Raw genomic sequence first — 21507 nt, forward strand, 5'->3', positions numbered from 1 at the left:
TACTAGCACCAGGCACCCACATAGCCAGTGTTCAGGAATGCAGCCTTCCTACCACCCACGCATAACTGAGCACAGGGGAGTCCTGCATGTTTCCAGGGGATATGACACTGAGTCTTTTAGATGTTGTAGTTGCTTGTACCTTGTCACTGCTGTGCAAGATAAAGCCACCATGCACAGCCTTTTGGGACCACCTTACTTATGTGTGTAGGGTCACGTGTCCCGGGAGAGCTCGGCTGTAAGCTGTTAGAGGCCTCAGAAGAGTTGTCTGTGCTGCTCATCCCGCTTCCAGATGCTCTTCGTCCCATCGGAAGCTGCAGAGCAGAAGAAAGCACAGCACGACTTCCCGGGTCCGGGTCTATGTGAAACCGCCCGGTGCCGTCCTTCGCTGGCTTCCTGGGTTGCAAGAGTTTAGCACAGCCACACAGTGGAGTCAGCCGGGGTCACATTGAAGCAACCTAGATGTCCCTCCTGAGTCATGCCTCTAGAGGAAATGCCCTCTTGATGGACACTGAGACAAGCATGGCCGGAAGAGAAGGGACTTGAGACCCGGCTGGTTCTTCCCTGTGTTCCAGGTTGCTGAGCAGCAGTCTCTGGTGCCTAACTGTCCCCTTATGACAAGGAGATTAGGAGTGTTCCCCAAAGGGAGACAGGCTAAGGGAGAAAATGTCTTCCCTAATTACAAACAGAGACGGAAGGTGGGTGGGGACATGTCACGTGTCTGTTTGGTTCTGTTGGTTTTATTCTTATGAAAACACAATTCAGTATTGGATCTGCTCCTAAAGGTATATTTTGAGCATTGCTAGTTAGGAAGGGCACCTGATGACTCAGCCTGAGACACACGTCCCACTTGGCTTTGACACCCACGAGGCCCCAGAGGAAAGGCATAAACACTTCCCTAAAAAGAGAGTTTCGGTCATGGGTGGCTCTGCCACCTAATACGTTCTGATAATGATAAGCTGCTACACAGATACATATAATAAGCTGAGTGGTTCTGCCCCTCTGCCCTTAACAGATCATGTGCCCTATGGCACCTACAAGATCTCTGTGTGTGTCCCAGGGCAGTCTTGAATCTGCACGTGAGTCTGGATATCTAGATTCTTTAGCCCACTTGCAGGCGTTACATGCACGTTACATACCCACCGCATATGTCAGATCCTGGAGTTATTCATAGCAGCAGGGAAGTGATAACAAAATCCATCCAAGATGATTCTGTTGAGAGCTGCATGTGAGGACCAACAGTTTTTTATCATGGGGTCTGTTCACGCCTGTGCTGTAGCTCGTTCTTTCCGTCCTACGCCGTCTAACGTGAACCTCTCCTATTGCTCAGTAAAGTTTATTGGCCTCTGAGATGCCATCTTTGTCCGTGGTCTAGGGAGCAATGGTTTGCTTGTTTTTCAGCCGGCGCTGGCGTCGCTGGAACCGATTCAATCGCAGGAGATGCAGGGCTGCCGTGAAATCTGTCACGTTTTACTGGCTGGTGATCGTCCTGGTGTTTCTCAACACTTTGACTATTTCCTCCGAGCACTACAATCAGCCAGACTGGCTGACACAGATCCAAGGTACGGCGGGAAGGTGCTCTTCTTCTTTTGTTCTGGATTAGAGATGCTCACAGATAATTGCTATTCGGTATTATCCAAGTGAAGTGTAATGGGGTAGTAGAACATTCCAGTTAGAATTAAGAAGTAGTAGAACAATTCAGACTCAGCGAGCCCCACCCCAGAGAAGGTGTCTCGCCTGCATTATGCAATATCAGCTAACTTACACCACAACCTTGAGATAGCCCAGGACCCAGGAATTTTGGAGCTGATTCGTACCTCTCCCTGGCGCATTGGAAGCTTTATCCCCACTTTAGTATTTTTGGTAAGTGATTTAGATTCTGCAGCTTTGGGTGGCCAGAACTGGGGTGCATGGAGGTCATCCCCAGAAGAGCCCTTTCTAGACTGGACAGTTTTGAACTCTTGAGTTGTCTCTCTGCATATTCGCTTCTGCTGCCCTCAGTCTACAATGTTTGTTGCCACTGACAAATTACTTTGGGACTTTGGAGATGGCTCAGTAAGTAAAGTGTCTGCTGTACAAACATGAAGGCCTAAGTTCAGATCCCCAGACCCGGTCACCCATGTGAAAAGCTAGGCATGGCAGCTCTGTGTGATGGACAGATACCAGGGGGTCACTGGGACCAGCCTGGGTTCAGTGAGAGGCCCTGCCTCAAGGGAATAAGGCAGGGAGTAGTCAAGGAGACCATGCAGCATCTTTATTTGGCTCCTGCACATGTTCACACACACACACACACACACACACACGCTGATTAACCACACATATGCACACGTGAACACACACATCACACTTCCGCATACACAGAATATAAATCAATGAAAATAAAAACTGACATTAGGATGCCACAAGTGGTCACTCCTCAATGCCAGGTTTTATTATTTTTCTTTATTTATTTTCTCTCTATATGGGGGAAAGTGTGTGTATGGGGTGAGGGTGTTAAAGAAAAAACTAACGTGTGGTCTCAATGCACAATCTTAAAGGTTTAGCATTGGGAGGCTCAGGGACTCATGTGATAACTGTCTCTACCATTCATAGTCAGTGAAATGGAGGCCCAGAGAAAGCGAGTGACTTCTCCAGACTCACATCTGGGTTGTGGCCAGCAGCAATAAGGATGGCCCCTGTCGCCAGCACAGCAGAGAGGCTGGGGCGAGGCCTGGCCATGTCTGCCATGGGCACTGATGGAAAGGAGGTGGTGGGAGGGTGAGGAACATGCCTGCGCTTTGTCTTTCCAGATATTGCAAACAAAGTCCTCTTGGCTCTGTTCACCTGTGAGATGCTGGTGAAGATGTACAGCCTGGGCCTCCAGGCCTACTTTGTCTCTCTCTTCAACCGGTTCGACTGCTTTGTGGTGTGTGGGGGGATCACCGAGACCATCCTGGTGGAGCTGGAGCTCATGTCTCCTCTGGGGGTCTCTGTGTTCCGGTGCGTGCGCCTCCTGAGGATCTTCAAAGTGACCAGGTAAAGATGTGGTTGCTGCGCCGGTGTGTGCTTGGTTGAGGTGATGGTCTCTGGGTTTACCCCCTGCCTTGTCTTGTAGGCACTGGACTTCCCTGAGCAACTTGGTGGCGTCCTTGTTGAACTCCATGAAGTCCATCGCTTCGCTGCTGCTGCTGCTCTTCCTCTTCATCATCATCTTCTCCCTGCTGGGCATGCAGCTATTTGGTGGCAAGTTTAATTTCGATGAGACCCAGACCAAGCGAAGCACCTTTGACAACTTTCCCCAGGCACTCCTGACTGTGTTCCAGGTGAGCCCTCCCCACTGCCTCCACCCCGGAAGCTCTTGTGAGTGGAAGTCAGAGAGCCAGAACCTTTGCCTTCTTGGATCTGCCTACAACTCAGTAAGATTCAAGGATGCCATTTTATCAATCATTCTCATCCCATGGTCCTCTGGGGCAGAATTTTATGTCATGTAACTTATTTTACAGTATCTTCCACTACCTGTGTGATATGACAAACCAAAACACTTTTGTTTGGTGCTATGAGGTCTCTGGGAACTAGACTCTAAAATCCTCTTGTCATTCATTAGTTTGTTTGCTTTCTTTTATATCACAAGGCATGTTTGTAATCCATTATAATAGATCAAAGCCAAGAAGTGAATTTGGAAGCCGTATCTGGAATGTCTTGATATGTAGTCAGAGGAGTCTGGGTGGTAGGGGCTGTGCCAGCCTCTGCCCTTGGCTTATGTCCCCTGGGGGCCTGTCACCGGAAAAGCAGCTCGCAGTGCTACCTGTGGGCTGGGGTATACTGAGCCCTCCTCCCACGCTCTCAGCTGGGCCCCTGCTGTGGTCAGAACCTGACAGGTTAGCTCCCCGTGCCATCCACCCCACCAGATTTCTCTGTGATATCAGCAAACATCTAAACATCTGGTCCTGAGGAAGAGACCGGACGCGTCACGGGAAGGGCAAAAAACAGGTATTATAGTGGCTTTCCCTGGGCTCGCATCTGTGACTTTGATAAGTCACTTGTCCTTTTCTGAAGGAGCACAGAGTCTACAGAGAATGATCTGGAAGGTCTCACATGGTCGTTTGAGATTCACAGAATCACAGAGTAAACGTTCTTCTCACAACCATTTTCACCCCCAAGAAGTTTTTTTTTTCTAATAAACCTATGTATATTGGTGTGTTTGGGCATTCATGTGTGTGTGTGTGTGTGTATATAAATCAAACTATCACTTGTAATGAATTATAAAGAATGAAAAAAACTTTATGCCTAAACACTCTCATTCTCTCACTCACACACACAAAATTAAAAATAAAAATAAATTTAAAAAATTTTAAAGAGCATATCGTTGGTAAACGTACATTTTCAACATCTATTAAATATAAATACAAATTTGCATACTAATCTATATAATAAATAGAGAAGTCTTGGGGCTAGGTAAAGTTGGTAAGAACCTGCCACATATGAGGACCTATGTTTGGGTCCCCAGTACCCACATAAAGGGCTGGGCATGGCAGTTCCTACTAGCAATCCCAGTATGGGGGGAGGACAGTAGAGACAGGAGGGTCCTGGAGCTCATGATCCAGACAACCTAGCCAAATCAGTAAGCCCCAGCCAGTGAGAGAGCCTGTCTCAAACCACATGGCGAAGAGTGACTGGTGAAGACACCCGAGACCTGCTTGTATACCGTATGAACATGTACAGACACATACAACACACACACATACACTGAATACTGAAAAATGTACAGCATAGTCATCAGTTTTCAAATTAATGATATTTCGATTTTATACTTATCCTCTCCTAGAATGTTGGTTAATGTAAATATGTACGCTACAAAACAGCAGACACATGTTTACAGTCCTGTACAGAAACGTCTGCAAATTCTACCGTATTTTATATAACAAGTTGTTGTGTTGTTATTTTCACAAACCTTCGACTGAAACAGAAGTTTCTAAAATCAAATATTCGAATACAGTCCAGTTCAAAGTTACCCTACTGTGAGAGCGACCTGGAGAGGAGCTGTGCTGGGCAACAGTGTACGGCTTTGTTTTCCGCAGTTAAGCACATGTGTTTCTGTAAGAGCAGAAAACCTCGCATGCGCGGTAGAAACGCTGCTGTTCGCAGCCTGCAGGAGTCTGCAGTCCAGGCCGCGGGAGCCCAGGCCGCGGGGTCCAGGCAGGGTCCATTGGCACTGTGTGGGATGAGAGCGTGCCCAGTGTTCAGTGGGCATGCTGTGAGTTCAGACCTAAGGCTGACGGACGTTGTGCAGTGCAGCTTGGGTGACTGCTTCCAGGAGCATCTCAGGCTCGTTGAAGGTTTGATTTTTGAACTCATCTTTGTTTGCTGTGTGTTCAGAAACCTTTTACTCTTTCCAGGGCCTTTATGACCTCCTGCCACTTAAGTGACCTTGTAGGAAGTCACACCACACAGTTTGAAACCCACGATAGACTGCAGTCTTTCTTTAATAGTGGCTGCTGTTTAGTTACTATTCTTTTCTGATTTCTTTCAGGAAACACATGTTTCCTTTTCTTGCAATACATTTATATGGCACAAAATGTAAGTGTTACAAAAAGATACAAAGTGGCAATCCTTTTACCTGGCCACCAGTTCTTCCTGGGTGGTAACCACTCCTCACCAGGTTCCCTAGTACTCTTAGATAAAGGGTTGCTCACGGTCATCCCTCCTGCTTACTGTAGAGAGTTGGCACAGTAGTCCACATACTGTCCGGAGTCTTGTTTTATTTTGTTTTCATCGTTATGAAATGGGCCACCTACTTGACCCATAGAAGTGACATCCTCCTTCCAAAACCATCATAACGATGGGTGTGAGCTGCCATTGCTTGTGTGACCAGTCCCTTCCCAGTGCTCTGGTGGATGCGTCTGAATACACAGGACACACTAGGCGTGTGTGAAAGAGCAGATGTGCAGAACAAGTCCTCCATGTGGGACGTCTGGGCAAATGGCCTTCCTCGTATTTGGTCCCCTGACAATGCTCTCCTTATAGTGGAATTTATTTACCCTCGGGCAGCGGCGTGGAGGCAGCTCGTGCCTCCCTCCTTCCCTTTGCTGAGGTGGGTGTTTATCCTTCATAATTGCTGCCAGCTTGACAGGCGAAATGGTGTCTCTTTGTAATTTTCTCAGGAATGAAGTCAGGAGCCTCTTTTCTAATTATCTGCCCATTTGCTGTCTGATTCTGGTTTGCATAGAAGATACACTCTCTTCCAAGGGGGGGGTAGCATTTTAAAAACTGCAGTCTGTATTTACCTGATTGGATTTCAGAATGGACTGGATTACCAGGTATCATCAATAGAGAAGATTACATTTGAAACTGATTATTTCTACCCGAGATAGTTTATACACATTCATGTGACAGAATTTTCTGATCTGAAAATGGATAGACAAAGTTCCCTGTCTCTGAAGGCCATTTGCTGTGTGGAATACTACATACTAAGTAAGATGAATGAGAAGAACCTACAGTCAGGGTCTCCAGGAATATCACTGAGTGGAGAAAAGCCAGTTGTAGACATATGATATGCTTAAAAGCATAAGAAAAGATACCAGTGGCCCCTCTCTCTCATTCTCTTCCTCCCTCCCTCCCTTCTTCCCTCCCTCCCTCCCTCTCTCCAGCTCTGTGTGTGTGTGTGTGTGTGTATTTTAATCTATAAGTAAAGGCACCAGAAAAACAAGTAACAACATCACTGAAAACAACACAAGAAAATCACAAGAGAAAAACAACTGGGCAGTGTTGGTGCATTCATTTAATCCCAGCACTTGGGAGGCAGAGGCAGGCAGATCTCTTTGAGTTCAAGTCTGGTCGACAGAGTAAATTTCAGGACAGGCTCCAAAGCTTCAGAGAAACCCTGACTTGAAAAACCAAAATAATAATAATTATGATGATGATAAATGTTGAAGCTTCAACAGGATAGCAGATGGATCCATTTCATTGTGAGCTGGGCTATGAAAAACGCCGGAGGTCAGCGTTACCAGTGGCCTAGGAATTCTGCCATAGCAGCTGTGGTTTGAGGCATCTGCCCGTATCTGACCCCAGCCTTGTCTTCTCAGATCCTGACAGGCGAAGACTGGAATGCGGTGATGTATGATGGCATCATGGCCTATGGAGGCCCATCCTCTTCTGGAATGATTGTCTGCATCTACTTCATCATCCTTTTCATCTGTGGCAACTGTATCCTTTGGAACTATGGGACTGTGTGAGCCTTGTTCTCTCTGAATTTTCTGGTGCTTGTGATGATGGGAGCAGCTTTAGGGGTAAGGAAGACAAGTGTCTTCCCCTTGTTAGCTCCATGCTGCCTTTCTCTCCACATGGCTGATGGGAGCCATATAGTCTGAGTCACACAGACACAGGCGCCGATACAGGTGCTGGTAGATAAAGGGTTTTGTGTCATCAGGACAAGCAGGGAAGCCTGATGTTTGTTTATGATTGTTTATGTCACTGGGGGGTCACGGCTGCATCCATGTCACCCAGTGAGAGCCCCTGGTGGATTGTTGCAGTCTTTTGTTTTGTTTTGTTTTGTTTTGTTTTTGTTTTTCGAGACAGTGTTTTTCTGTAGCTTTGGAGCCTGTCCTGGAACTAGTTCTTCTAGACCAGACTGGCCTTGAACTCACAGAGATCCGCCTGTCTCTGCCTCCCGAGTGCTGGGATTAAAGGCGCGTGCCACCACTGCCTGGCTGGATTGTCGCGGTCTTGCTTTGCTCACTTGTCTTCTGTATTATGGCATGCGACCATTCTCTAGCTTGTTGATTCCTCTTCCCTTCTGAGATGGATCCTAGACCTCAGCAGCCCCTTCAGGGCCTTGTAAAGTTTGGTTGTTGTGTTTGTCTTCTCTCTAGCTTTTCCATGCCTAGCACAGGCCCTACCATATGAAGAACCTTCTTCCTACCTGTGGCAAATAAGCATGTGTACAGACACAAGCACCCCATGTAATAAGCATGTATACAGACACGAGCACCCCATGTAATAAGCATGTGTACAAACACAAGCACCCCATGTAATAAGCATGTGTACAAACACGAGCACCCCATGTAATAAGCATGTGTACAAACACGAGCACCCCATGTAATAAGCATGTGTACAAACACAAGCACCCCATGTAATAAGCATGTGTACAAACACAAGCACCCCATGTAATAAGCATGTGTACAAACACAAGCACCCCATGTAATAAGCATGTGTACAGACACCAGCACCCATGTTCTCCACACTTCTGATTTAAAAATTCCTACTATGAATGAGTCCTTAGTGGTCCAGATCCCTGGAGTCCATCCATCTCCGTGTTCTCTAGCTCTCCACTGGACTTTCTTCAGGGTGGAGACCCTAGTGCCATCTGCCCTGCTGTCCTTAGGGGCAGTGCTTTTTTCTGCATGCCCACCACATCTCTGAGTCCCCTGGGCTCAGTTCTAGTGCCCTATCCTCCAGGGAACTCCTCTGAATTCACCTCAGACTTTGTCCATGCCTCTTGTTGGTGTGCAGAGTTCACTGTCCACTGAGCTTCAGTGGGCAGTCCTCTTCCTCCCAACCAGAGGACAGCTTCATGGATCAGGAGTCGCACAGAGGCCTGTGAGGACATTGTTTAATGGATGGGTTTCCTCCAGATTGATAGCCTCTCCGGAGTCTCCCGCCACTGCTCTCTGGTTCCGTGTTGAAGCTCTTTGGAGTGTATATCACCATACTCGGTCCTTAAAGAGCCTCTTATGTTGTCTGTCTCCAACTGGACCAGATGCTCTGCTATATCATGTTTCCTCCCGGCCCCAGTGCCCAGCAGAGCTGGCCTGCCCAAGGTGCTCTGTCTGTCTTTCTGAATGAATCCACGGCACACCGCTGTTTAGGAAGTCGGAGCCATGCCTCCGGATGCAGGTGATATAGTGATCCAGATTTGCACTCCACTTCCTGCAAGTTTAGTATCGTTTCAAGGCCAGGAATGGGATTGTCTCTTCATGAGATCCATTTAGAGACTTGCTTGATACAGCTCTTGCCAGGGCTGACCCTGTCTAAGCCACCATTGCAAAGCCTGGCTGAGGAGCTTCTGTGTTTTCCATGCTATCTCCAGCCCAGGGCAGGTGCTTTCCCCAAGTTTCAGCATGTTTCCGTCCTCTTGAAAGACTTCAGCATGGCATCCATCATACCAGTCTTACCACTAGGCCCTTGTTAGCTTTCACTGATATATGTGTTCAGCAGCCCGCCTGGAAGTTTCTAATACACAGGACACACGGGGCCACAGTCTACTGCTCCTGTCTTCCTGCCCCCCAGCCCTGCTGTAGGCTGAACATCAGGCTCAAGGAAGCAGCCACCCAGCACAAGACCTTCTCGCAGATGACCTTCAACTCCCTAGGCTCCTCAGTTCATTAATACTAGTGAATAAGGACGTAACCACATCTTCTGACTCCAGGTTCTCATTAGAAAAACTTTTGTTTCTCTAAAAGCTCTACAAAACATGCAATCAGTTTTATAATTTCAAAACTTAAAAGCTTACTTGCCTGATTCATTACCATTTGCAAAATTATATTCAACCCCGAGTCTAGCCGCAGTGGAGCCTTCAGAATCCAGCCTAGCCACCCCTGGCAGGAGATCTAGCTTACCATCCACAACGGGTATCCGCAGACTGAAGAGTGGAGGAACTGACCACAGGCTCATGTTAGAGGAGAAAGCCTCCTGCTGTTTTGTGCGATGAGATTATTGCAATCACATGTGGCCTTTGAAGGCCTCTGGTTTGTGAAGGAATCCCTTGAATATGTATGTTACAATGTATGCTTTCAAAGAGAAGAAATCACGCTGCGCTCCATGAAGGTATAGCAGTATATAAGCAAGGAGACAGTAAAATGTGTGTTTCAGGGGGTCTCTGTGGATGTCCAGGAGAATAGGTGTCTATGCTTTTCCCTTGTTTTTAAAGGTGGGATTTTACCAGGTTCTCCAGTTGTACTGAGTATCACTCTAGGGTCAGTCACCCGCTCCCAACCGCCACAAGCAGAGGGGTGTGTGACATTGCCATCATCAACTGCTGCAGTTAAAAACACGTTGTTCCTTAAGATTTTCAAATCAGATATCCTGCTGAACGTGTTCTTGGCCATTGCTGTAGACAACTTGGCTGACGCTGAAAGTTTGAACACTGCTCAGAAAGAGGAGGCTGAAGAAAAAGAAAGGAAAAAAATTGCCAGGTAATTCTGTTTGCACGGAGGCGTTTCCTCGAGGTGCTGGGAGTGCCCAGCCATGCTGCAAGGGGTGCTAGGGACTCAGCCATGCTTCCCAAGAACTGAGGCGATTATGGGTGACCACGTGGTACCAGGTGAAGAGAAGGGACTCCTAGGTAGAAGCCAGGCACGGGACTCTTATCCTCAGAGTGAAGAACAGAAGTCACGCATCTCTGCACTTATAGAATCCCTGCAGTGAGTTTTGGCGTTGTGAATTAAATGTTACGTCCAGCGCTGATTAGCTCTCGGCCGAGGATTTTAATAAGATGAGCTGTGGAACGGCTCCGTTGCGTTTGATGAACAGGAAGCCCCGGGTGTGGGTTGCCCTGCCGTCTTTGTCATCAGTGTTTCCAGTTGCGTTCTGGTCCCTCTTCCAGCACTCTTGATTCAGGATCCTGGCTACCCCTTCGGTACACAGCAGGGTGGTTATTCGGTTTCTTGTGTTCTTTTCTTGGTAGAAAAGAAAGCCTCGAAAACAAAAAGAACAACAAACCTGAAGTGAACCAGATAGCCAACAGCGACAACAAGGTATGGTTTCCAAAATAACTTCTCTGTGTTTCAGAGTGATTCTGTACCACTTACACCGTGGAAGCATCTTTGAGTGGGACATTCCGCTGTGGAAAATACAGCCTACAGTATAGGAACTGAGGTTTCTGATTGAGTTAGAGAAGGAGCGGATTTGTCAACATTATACCATAGGATGTGGACATTCGAGCAGTTGGGCAGCTTGTTTTGTTTTGAATTGCAACTACATGGTCAGATGTAACCCATGGCTGTGATTCTGTTAGTGTCTCCTTAGTGGGTGTTTCAGTCAGGGTTTTAGTAGACGACTGTTCCCAGACATGACCTTGGAGTCCAGGTGTGCTGAGAGGCTTCAAGGCTGCACTCTAGCTTCATCACACTGATGAGAGGCTCTGGACATTTCTGTGATGTATTTGTTCATCAAATTGATAAATCCTGAGTGGAGAGTTGCATATCAAACACTAGACTACCTCCATATATCACAGTCTAACTGAGAGCCAGGAATCTAGATATGGTTCTCACACGGCGTATGTGCCTGCACTGGCATAAGCAAAAGGAGAGCTACAGACACTGCCCGCTAACTGGGACCCGAGTAGTGGCCTATCTCTTTCCTGCTCTTGGGCCTTTTGACTGAGGCAGAATCTCCAACTGCTATCTCTGCACACGTATGCGTGCATGTGAGCACACACACACACACATACACACACACACACACACACACACGCTTACGCATAAGAACCCTCATACTGCCGAATGGTAGACCGGCCCTCTGACTTTGGCCCTTCGAAGCACATTAAGTCAGCATTCCCTCTCCTGTCCTAGGTTACAATTGATGATTATCAGGAGGAGACTGAAGATAAGGACCCTTACCCACCCTGTGATGTGCCAGGTATGTGGGCCAGAGAGGCCCAGAGGTTTGAAGATGGGGACGAGGATTCCTTCACACTGGGCTGCTGAGGCCACCAAGGCCATGGCCCCTTTGTCTTAGAGAGCAGTTTAGCTCTGTTTTTCCCCAAAGTCACAGGCAGCGCAGATGGACTTAAATCCCGGGTTGCGGAAGAGGAAGAGGGACGGATAGGCACAGCTCTTGCTGGAGAAATGGTTGTCGGGAGTCAAAGCCTGGGGACAAGCAATGCCTGTGACCGGAAATCCACAGACCTTCCAGCTAAAACTGAGCAAGGGGGTGGTGGGGAACCAGACGGATGTTGGGAGGATGGCAGGGAGGCTCTCTCCTTTGTCTGTGGCCATACTGCGCCCTGGAGGATGTCTCCTTCCCATGTTTCATAGCTCAGTGCACCAGACGTGGATGGGTGTTCCGCCCATGCGCATGCAGCCCGTACTCTGAAGGAAAGGGGGAGGTTTCGGTTGCTGGAAGCCGTAGATGTTGTCAGTGTGTAAGCCACGTTTTAATGTGACGTTGAGAACAATAGTTCAGACCCATATGTAATCTTTCACCCCTATAAAAACCATTCCATTTAAAGTAGGTGAAGAGGAAGAGGAGGAAGAGGAGGATGAGCCTGAGGTTCCTGCTGGTCCTCGTCCTCGCAGAATCTCAGAGTTGAACATGAAGGAGAAGATTGCACCCATCCCCGAAGGAAGCGCTTTCTTCATTCTTAGCAAGACCAACCCGTAAATACTTTCTTCCTAATTCCATCGCTGTCCCCTCTCTACAGTGACTCTTGAGGGTAGTGAGGGTGGAGTAAAGAAAAGTGGTTCACTGCCCCCCTTTGACCCTGAGTGTTCCTGAACCCCACAAGTTCCCCTCAACCCCTCCTCTCTTCCTTGCCTTAGACATGCATTTAACCTGAGGAAGTGCCCTGTTCCCGTGGGGGTGTGACAGAGTCCTGGAAGGAGCCTGCTCTAGAATCCCTACCCCCACCTCCCTACACGGGAAGAGCCATAGGGCAGTGTCTAGCTCTGTAAGGTGTTATGATGGGGTCCATAGCTCTCCTGATGTGTACACTGGCCACCTCTGGCACCCTTTCTTAACTAGTAGATCTTGTCTTTTTTTTTTTTTTTTTTTTTTGAGACAGGGTTTCTCTGTAGATTTGGAGCCTGTCCTGGAACTAGCTCTTGTAGACCAGACCAGGCTGGCCTCAAACTCACAGAGATCTGCCTGCCTCTGCCTCCCGGTGCTGGGATTAAAGGCATGCGTCACTGGCTGAATCTTGTCTTAATATGCTTTGTGGAATAAGAATTTGGTCTGTAGGTTCTGCACAGCATCTTCATGTTCAGATCCTTTTAGGTGATTTTCCCCCCTGATGAGTTTTATGGTATTGCTCACAGTGCTTTATAGGGTGTACATGTTTGACTCAGCACTATGAAAATGCTTAAAATAGCATTTCTCATATTAAAATGATAGGTGCTCCCCAGGGACATGGGGATGACTCATAGACTGGGGGAGGAAGAAGTCTTGTTTACTAGCTGGTTTCTAGGTTTAAATCGTCTGGGGTTAAGTGGGCTGCCAGGGGAATAGGTAGCTCCTGGAAGGTTTCTAGAAGAATTGCCGAAGTTCTTGGCTGTCAGGAAGGAACACTGTGCGATTCACTGGCCCTGCCGAGACTCGGGTGGGAAGCAAGGCAGGCTCAAGTCCTTAAAACATTGACAGTTTCATGATCTTTACAAAATTAATTTGTTGATATTGTGTGTGAATGGAGGAGGGCACATTTGCCACCGTGTGTAGAGTTGGAGGACAGCTTTACAGGTGTGGTTTTCTCTCCGCTTTGTGTTGGTTCTGGGGTTAAACTCAGGCTGTCAGACTTGCATGCAAAGTCTTTGCCTGCGCAGTTATCTGGCCCACCCTGACGATCTCTATACAGCTCCTCACTGAGCATCCTTTTAAAAGAAATCAACAGAAAAGACTGGTGCTGTTGGTGGTGCCTGTAGTTCATAGTGTGCGTGCGTGCGTGCGGGGTGTGTGTGTGTGTGTGTGTGTGTGTAAGGAATGGGTTCATTTTCCCAGAAGACAAAAGTACCCCTGTCCTCATTGTCTTAGAACGTCTTCTCCAGGCCCAGCTACTACAGTGTGCAAACCTTCCAGGAAGTGCACAATGCCGAGTAAGCCAAGATGGGGGAACTTGAAATGAGGGGTCACCATCATATAAAAGTGACTCAGTTTGGAAATTAAGTTATTTTTCCCAAGGGAAAAAGTAACTCTTTAGATCTGAATATTGAGAATAGGATGTTTTGACCCGGCCCCATGGCACCGCAGGGGTACAGGAGAGGTTCTGATGCTCTCCACGAGCCATCATGAAAGACCTGGCTCTGGGTTGAGAGACCCAGCTGCCCTGCTTGCTTCTCGGGGTTGCAGGATTCAGTGAGAAATCCATCACAGAGTGCAAAGAGAGCCTTGTGTGTGAACAGACAATACAGCACTTCTGCTTCACCGCGTAAGGAGTACCTGTGGATCGGTACTGAATTAGAAATAGGACATTGATGGGCCAGTGAAAGGGCTCAGTGGGTAAAGGTGCTTGCTGCCAATTCTGAGGGCCTGAGTTTGATCCGTTCATATCCATATGAAAGGAGAGAACTGACTCCCAAAAATTATCTTTTGAACTTCACATGCATACTGTGGGATCTGTGCCTCCCCACCACACACACACACACACACACACACACACACACACACACACATGTAGAGGGGAGAGGGAGGTGAGAAGAGAGTGAGAATAGGCAGAAGTAATAAAGTGTTCTAAAAATAGGACATTTATGACAAAATTTTCAGACAGCAAGAGACTTCAACTCTCTCTTGTTGCAGGTCATATTTGCAAGACAATTCCTTTGTGGATAAAGAAGGAAATGTGTTCTAGTCTTTGTGTTAAAATAAAAACTTGGGGCCAGTTAAATTCGACAGTTTAGTAGAGCAGCCGTCAGACAGAAGCCATCCATGAACTGTGTCCTGCAGTGTGGAGATGCGATCATGGACAGACTCCAAAGTGAAGGAGCGACCCCTGCGATCCCTTGTCTGGCCACAGCACTGCCTGGGCCGTACTTGAGCATGGGCTGATCGTTTGGTGGCCCATGATTGGCCCGAGACTCGGCGTCTGTTGCAGGAATGTCTTCCTGTGCTAGGCCTCCAGTTAGTTTGCAGCTAAGTTGGGTTGTAGTTTGTTGTGTAGTTTACTCAAGGAACTTAATTTGGCCCAGTCTTCTTTCATAAGTCAGGCTTTATGCTGTGGTAGAAAAAAAAATTGGTGGTAGAAATGCCTGGATTTGAAATCTGCCTTGGTCCTTACTAGCTTCATTACCTTAACATATCCTTCATATCTATAAACTTCAGTTTTCTCATATTTTTATGTGTATGATTGTTTTGCTTGCCTATATGTCTGTGTGCTACATGTATGCAGTGCCCACAGAGGCCAGAAGAGGGCATTTTGGGACTGGAGTTACAGAGGTTGTGAGTCCCCATGTAGATGCTGGTAACTGAACCCAGGTCCTCTGGAAGAGCAGCCAGTGCTTTTAACCACCGAGCCACCCCTCGGTCCCCAGTCCCGCCTTTCATCTTTTGGAGGACAGTAACCTCATGTGTAAGGATTTGATGAAATGGTCTCTGTGGAACTCCCAGCCCCAAATTGCTCACACCACAGGCTAGCTGTAGGCTTTGTGGGGCTAATGGTGGGCCAGCCCCCTCCTGGCTCTCCTCCAAGAAGCCCTGCAGCCTGGAGGAGCCCTGCAGGCTCAGGCCGACATCGATGTGGTGCCTTTCTCGACAGGATCCGTGTGGGCTGCCACAAGCTCATTAACCACCACATCTTCACCAACCTTATCCTGGTCTTCATCATGCTGAGCAGTGCTGCCCTTGCAGCCGAGGATCCCATCCGCAGCCACTCATTCCGGAACACCGTAAGCCTCTGAGAGAGGAGATGTGGGTGGGACTGCCCTGGGGGTCAGCTCCAGCCTGGTTACGCCAGGGGCCATCCTGGAAGGGGCCCAAGCATGGGAGCCTGGGGCTAGGGCTTCTCAGTAGGTGTGCCGAGGGCTTGCTTTCTCTGGACAAAGCTGGCGGAGATGCTGACTTACTTCGAAGCCTCTGCCCTACTGCCAGTGTCTTCAGGGACCTCTTTGCTCCTTTTCCCTTACACTGGGGTTTCTCTTTCCCCATCAGAGGCATGGTGATGACTCCTTAGAGGTTTAGGTCTAAGGGGAGAAGGTGAACTTGAGTCCCAGCATGCCGTAGGTCAGAGACCTCTGCCCTCAGGCTAGTGAAAAGAATTCCTTCTCTCGTGGGAATTACATGAGGTTGCTCAGCTACTCTGCTGGTGAGAAGCATGGGTCAGGAGAAGATGGGGGCAAGTTGAAAGGGGCAACAGGTGAGGGTTAAATTTTCAATTCTTTACCCAGGGTTGTAGCTTACAGATGGGGCCATGGTACATCCACATTAGAGCATACCTGTTTCTAAATTAGTGTTTGCTTCAGGCTCTCCTTCTTAGTGGTTTATATAACTCAGCCCTGAAGAAACTCCAGAGACATATTCAGATAACTATGGGCCTGTCCAGTAACCGCCAAGGCGCTGCCCAGGAGAGGCAGCGGGAGCCCAAGGCTGTCACAGCTGCCTGTCTGCTCTGCACGTCAGCTCAAGAGAGATTTTGGGATTAAGACACACTGACCCATCAGTGCCCCCGGCTTTGCCTTGATAATCACACCCGGCTTTGCCTTGATAATCACACCCTCATACTGTAGCTCCTGGTTTCAAGTTCCTGTCAGGAGACAATGACTAGGACTTTCCCCTGAGGCTCAGGAGGAGTCCCTGTCAAGACAAAGGCACCGAGTCCGCCTCAGCCCACCCTGACAGGCACGGCTTTGATTTAGAGATTCTGAAGGCTAGCTTCATTGTGCATTCCAATAGACAGAGCACCTCTCTGTTGTGGAGTTCCACCAGGAAAATGAAGCATGAGGCAGAAAATGTGTTTGGAGACAAATCCTGTTATCACAGGTCAGGAGCCAGTCCAGGCTAAGTGTCCACGAGGAATGATTTATGTTTCTTCTTATCATAGTCTTTTCTCCATGCATCTGTTGACTTGTTTTCCTATCTTCTTAGACAGGTGTGTGTGTGTGTGTGTGTGTGCACGCGCGCACTGCTGTTACATCACTGCAGTGTTTCATTTGAACAGTAGCTTAGTTTTTAGTGGCAAGGGAAAGAGAGGCTGCGTGAAGACAGTCCTTCAGCCTAAGACCTCAGATTCGCCCTGGGTGTCACAGAAGTGTGACGGCCAGGTTCTTTCAGTAACAGAGGAGGGAATGAGGAAAAGGTGGTTGGGACCTGATAATCAGCTTGACACAGAAGTCCTCTAGCGATGTCTCGGAGCCCAGAAATGGACTCCCGACTTCCGTAGAAGATGGGAAGAGGCAGTGTGTGCTGCAGTGGTAGCTCCAACAGAGGAGACATAATGAGAAGAGTAAACCTAAATAGTCTCTCCAGTCCTCCCAACACTGATACCTTCAGTTCTTAAAGCTGTAGATGGGCTGGCGAGATAGAGCAGCAGGTGAAGGCGCTGGCCACCATGCCTGACCACCTGAGCCAAGTCCCTGGGACTCACAGTCAAAGGATAAAAGTGATAGCTAAAAGTTGTCCTCTGACCCCCATGGGTGGGTGGATGGATGGATGGATGGATGGATGGATGGATGGATGGATGATGGATATAGACAGATAGACAGACATGCAATAAAGCCATTTCCATGAGATCAGCACACTACACAGTCGTGTGTACTGGCAGCCTTGGCTGTCATCTTTCTATTTGAGAGTCATAGTGTCAGCAGTACACCGAGTAACTCTGTTGGAGCAGTCAGACTTCACTTGACCTGCCTCTGAACCTTGAAGGATCAAGAGCTCACAAGACTCATAGATACTAGGTGGGATTCAGGGATGCTGGTAGAGTAGCCTATACCAAACATTGAAACTCAAGGTCAGTCTATTCTTTCTATGGGCCCAGAAAGGCAAGGACCAGTCTTGGGAGAAAGCAGCGTCGGGTATGGAATGTGGCAGGAGGAAGGCACTGAATACAAACCCTGCCTCACAAACTCAACCATTCTGGCGTATGAGGGTGGGGTGGGCAGATCACATGATAACTAAATCGTCCTGGGCCCACAGGGACACATGAAACTTTTTGACTTGATTTTATGCCATTAGTATCTTGTTATTTATATTTTGAATTTTTAAAATGTTAGCCTTTATGATTCAGGGAACGGATCCCAGGCCTCACTCTCGGGTAGCAAGAGCATCTCGCACTAGGCTGCACCCTCAGCCACACCAGCCTTTCTCCACTAATCTGGAGCACAGCTAGATGGCAGCCTCTTTCACTCAGCCACATTCACAGCTCACAGACACGTGTAGGATTCTCAATTATCAGGGGCTGCTAGCACTGGTAGTTCACCCAGAGGGAAGGCTATGAACACAGGACTTTGAGAAATCGGCCTCTGTGGGCCAGGATAGGAGAAGCCAGTCGGCCTGAGCAGGCAAAGGAAGTGAGGCCCCAACATTCCCTGGTGGTCACAAAGAGGAGCCCTGCATGGGTGAGATGGGCCCTTCGTGTGTCTCAGCCCTCCTGAAGATGTTGGGAGAAGGGTCTCTGGCCACAAGTGGGGGGTTCTGCCCATGGGCAGTGATCTGCCGCAGCTTACCGGGGTGCCTTGTTCTGATTGCCACGTGTTGTGCCTTGCAGATACTGGGTTACTTTGACTATGCTTTCACAGCCATCTTTACGGTTGAAATCCTGTTAAAGGTAACGCATTTCCCTTGACCCCCTCTGCTAATGCAGCCACCGCAGTAACGGTCGCGTTCTTCGCTTCCCTTCCAGGTGCTAGGCTATGCAGACTATGTCTTCACTGGTACTTTTGCATTTGAGATCATTTTGAAGGTAACGGGCCAGGCAGCTGTGTGATGCGGCCCGCTCCTGTGGAAGGCACAGGAGAGACGCGTGAAGTGCTTTCAACTTTTTTTTGCTCTTCTGTGGTGAAGCTCAACTTTTTTTTAACTACAGGATATTTTTCCCGTGACCATACCAATGTGTTTTTGCAGTTTTTCTTTTAGCTTTGAGTGCATGCAGGAGCTACTTTGGCTTCTCATTTTTAGTTGGAATTATACTTTTGTTCCTTTAAAAAAAAAGTCCTCTGAAATTTGTTCACTACTAATGACATAGGACTCTGTGTGAGCTTCCCTTTCCCCTTCCTGACATCAGGTAAGAGGAAACGCACTCATGCTATGGCAGGAGCCACCCTCTCCTTGCTCCTGGGACTGCAGTGTGGTCCCTGTGTCATGAATAGGAGCACACTTTTTGCTTGCAACAGGTCTTGCAAGATAAGTTGGGTCTACTTGTGTGGAGATGTCCTGTATCTGTTGCAGTGGGATGGGCTTACATCTGCACAAACCAGCGGTGTATCTGAATGTACTGCCCATGCATGCCCTAACAGGTGACATCATTGTGTGTCCTCTGTCCTGACTGTGAGCACTCCAGGGGGAAGTTCCTTCCTAGATGATCAGAGGTCTGGAGGCACAGCTAAGAGCCTCCAGGAGTTGGGCTTTCTGATTCGATTGTTACAGCCAACTCCTCGTGGGAAGAAGCTGAGAAATGAAGCATTTTTAACATAGTTGTCTTTAAAGTATTTGGAAGTTTCTGTGTGTGCACCTTTAAAAAAATGTACTTTATGTTGGGCGACTGGGGATGCGGGCTCCTCACAAAATCTTCTGCTGAGGAAACCTCTATTAAGGTGGGCAGGGAGAATCCCCTGTGTCACTGATGATGAGTTCAGAACCACCCACCCAAATATATTCAGTTCTGTTTCAAATCTAAGAGAACTAGAAGTTTTCTTACCTGAAGGTAAGCAAGCCAGTATTTTCAGGTTTAGTCCTCCCTTCATCATGGCGTAGCAGTGGCCAAGGCTTACAGCCCTGCGGTAAAGTCTGTGGTGCAAAGCACCCAGGACCCCACCCCAGGTCCTTGTTTTTGCCTTTTGCTGCCTCTCCCTTAAGCTGAACGAAGAAGCCTTATTCCACAGGCGACCTGAGGTTCTGTTTACCATCTGCCTTTCTGAGTTGTCAGATGAGCACTCAGTCATGGGCTTTGGGCCAAATAAAATCCTGGTTAATACTGTATCTTCCCACCTGGAGAACTTACCCTTTGAGCTCTTCCTGTTGCCAGCAGAAACCACACCAGAGCGCCCACTCTGTTTGTTCACTGCTTAATGTGCAAACGAACCTGGCGCTTAGTTGTAGCATCATCCAGCCACCTCCTTGCTACACCTGATATTACCGAGTCTCTCGTCTTGGAGAGACGGGGGACTGGGAAATCATTACAACTGGAACAACTAAGTTAAGGGGGAAAGGACCCCAGGAGCCCAGGAGCCCAGGAGCCCGGTGTTGCCTCCAGCTCCCGCTGAGGGGGTTTAATGAAGGCAGTATGTGCTCCATGACCTTAGAGAGGCTAGGCCAGCCCTGGATAGGTAAGCTCAGCTTGGCATTCTCATAGCCACATGCAGCCTGTCCTAGGCAGGCTCTTTGCACGTGCCAGAGTTGTATTCTTACTTGAATTCTCTCACTGGACGGCTACCCCTTTCCATTCATTTGTAACCTACTTTGAAGTAGGTCTCACAGTCACTCAGTCCTGTTGTGCTTGTCTTCCTGGTGGGCAGTCACTAACAGAGTGGTGCTCCTGTCAAGATTTTGTGAAGAGCCCAGGGTTTTTTTGGTTAATGGCTTTGGACCCTGGAGGGGAGGAGGAGGAAGTAAACGGTGCATGATTCTGTTTACAGATGACAACTTTCGGAGCTTTCTTACATAAAGGGGCTTTCTGCAGGAACTACTTCAATCTGCTGGACATGCTGGTTGTTGGAGTGTCTCTGGTGTCATTTGGGATTCAGTAAGTATTCAGAAGGAATTGAACCTAATTCATTCAAGCTGGGTGCCGTCTGATGACTCCAGCCAGGATGGCTTTCCTTGCCCCGCGTCAGAAAGCGCTGGGGCCATTCCTGCTTTCCTACTTCTGTCTCTTTCTGTGTCCGTTTGTCTTGTACCTACTGCTAGGTTGAGTTTATTGTTTCTGTGAAACTGGCTTGCATCAGCAGATGAAAAACACCTCGACTAGGAGAGAGCAAACTGGGTTCTCCTCGGGCCTGGTCCGAAACTCGGGGTCTCCTCTCGGGGTGGCAGTTTTCTTTCAGTGCAAGAAGAACTTGGCCTTGGCGAACTCTTGGGACCCCTTCCACTTCCTGTGTTTGCAGGATACATAGCTGCGACAACCTTTGGGGGCAGCTAAGAGTTTCTGGTGGGGCTGAGCGCTGCCTTTTTACCCTATGCAGTCCCGGGGGCCATCAACCATGGTTGCAGCTTCTGCGACCTCACTTAAGCCTCCTGCTGGCCTGTGAGCAATCTCTGCTCTGGCCCTGCTTGCTAGTACCCCAGTGTGAGCACACATGCACATAATAAGTCCCATAGCTAAAGGGAACTGGAGAGGACTATGAGCAAGGCACAGTGAAAGCTCTGATCTAGACCACTCTGTGGGAAGAAGGACGGTTTATTTGAGCATCAATGGCTGGGTTGCCTCTGGGGTGGGGCAGAGAACACTGACTGGAAGGAAGAGCCAGCCTTGTCAGTTTTCTGAGAATAGGTAGCGGCAGGAGAAGGGGTGTCAGCCAGAACGGTCTGAGAATTAGCCGGTGGGGCTTGGTCTACTGCAGGCTGTTTGGGTTAACCAGGAACCCTCTGCACGAGGTAGTTGACCATTGGGGCAGATAAAGGAAGTGATGGCTTTTCTTGACAAATAGAAACCCAAACTTCTGAGGAATGTTAAATTTA

At 48.4% G+C, this 21507-nt stretch overlaps 1 protein-coding gene across 15 annotated transcripts in view; it reads left to right on the top strand.

Moving 5' to 3' along the window:
• Nucleotides 1–21507, top strand: part of Cacna1d (calcium voltage-gated channel subunit alpha1 D) — a 424715-nt gene that overhangs the window by 341617 nt on the left and 61591 nt on the right. For 14 of the 15 annotated variants that reach the window (XM_050158045.1, XM_050158057.1, XM_050158050.1 and 11 more), the window contains 11 exons: nt 1399–1559; nt 2787–3012; nt 3092–3299; nt 7059–7179; nt 10052–10166; nt 10658–10727; nt 11544–11610; nt 12203–12350; nt 15434–15563; nt 18380–18439; nt 20466–20572. In XM_050158045.1, coding sequence (XP_050014002.1) covers nt 1399–1559; nt 2787–3012; nt 3092–3299; nt 7059–7179; nt 10052–10166; nt 10658–10727; nt 11544–11610; nt 12203–12350; nt 15434–15563; nt 18380–18439; nt 20466–20572 — 1413 coding nt within the window. The remainder of the gene's footprint in view (nt 1–1398; nt 1560–2786; nt 3013–3091; nt 3300–7058; nt 7180–10051; nt 10167–10657; nt 10728–11543; nt 11611–12202; nt 12351–15433; nt 15564–18379; nt 18440–20465; nt 20573–21507) is intronic. The other variant, XM_050158046.1, reaches the window with a different exon arrangement.

The sequence above is a fragment of the Alexandromys fortis genome, unplaced genomic scaffold (genome assembly GCF_014885135.2).
Source record: "Alexandromys fortis isolate MF-2015 unplaced genomic scaffold, M_Fortis_MF-2015_v1.1 scaffold_106, whole genome shotgun sequence".
Classification (NCBI taxonomy): Eukaryota; Metazoa; Chordata; class Mammalia; order Rodentia; family Cricetidae; genus Alexandromys; species Alexandromys fortis.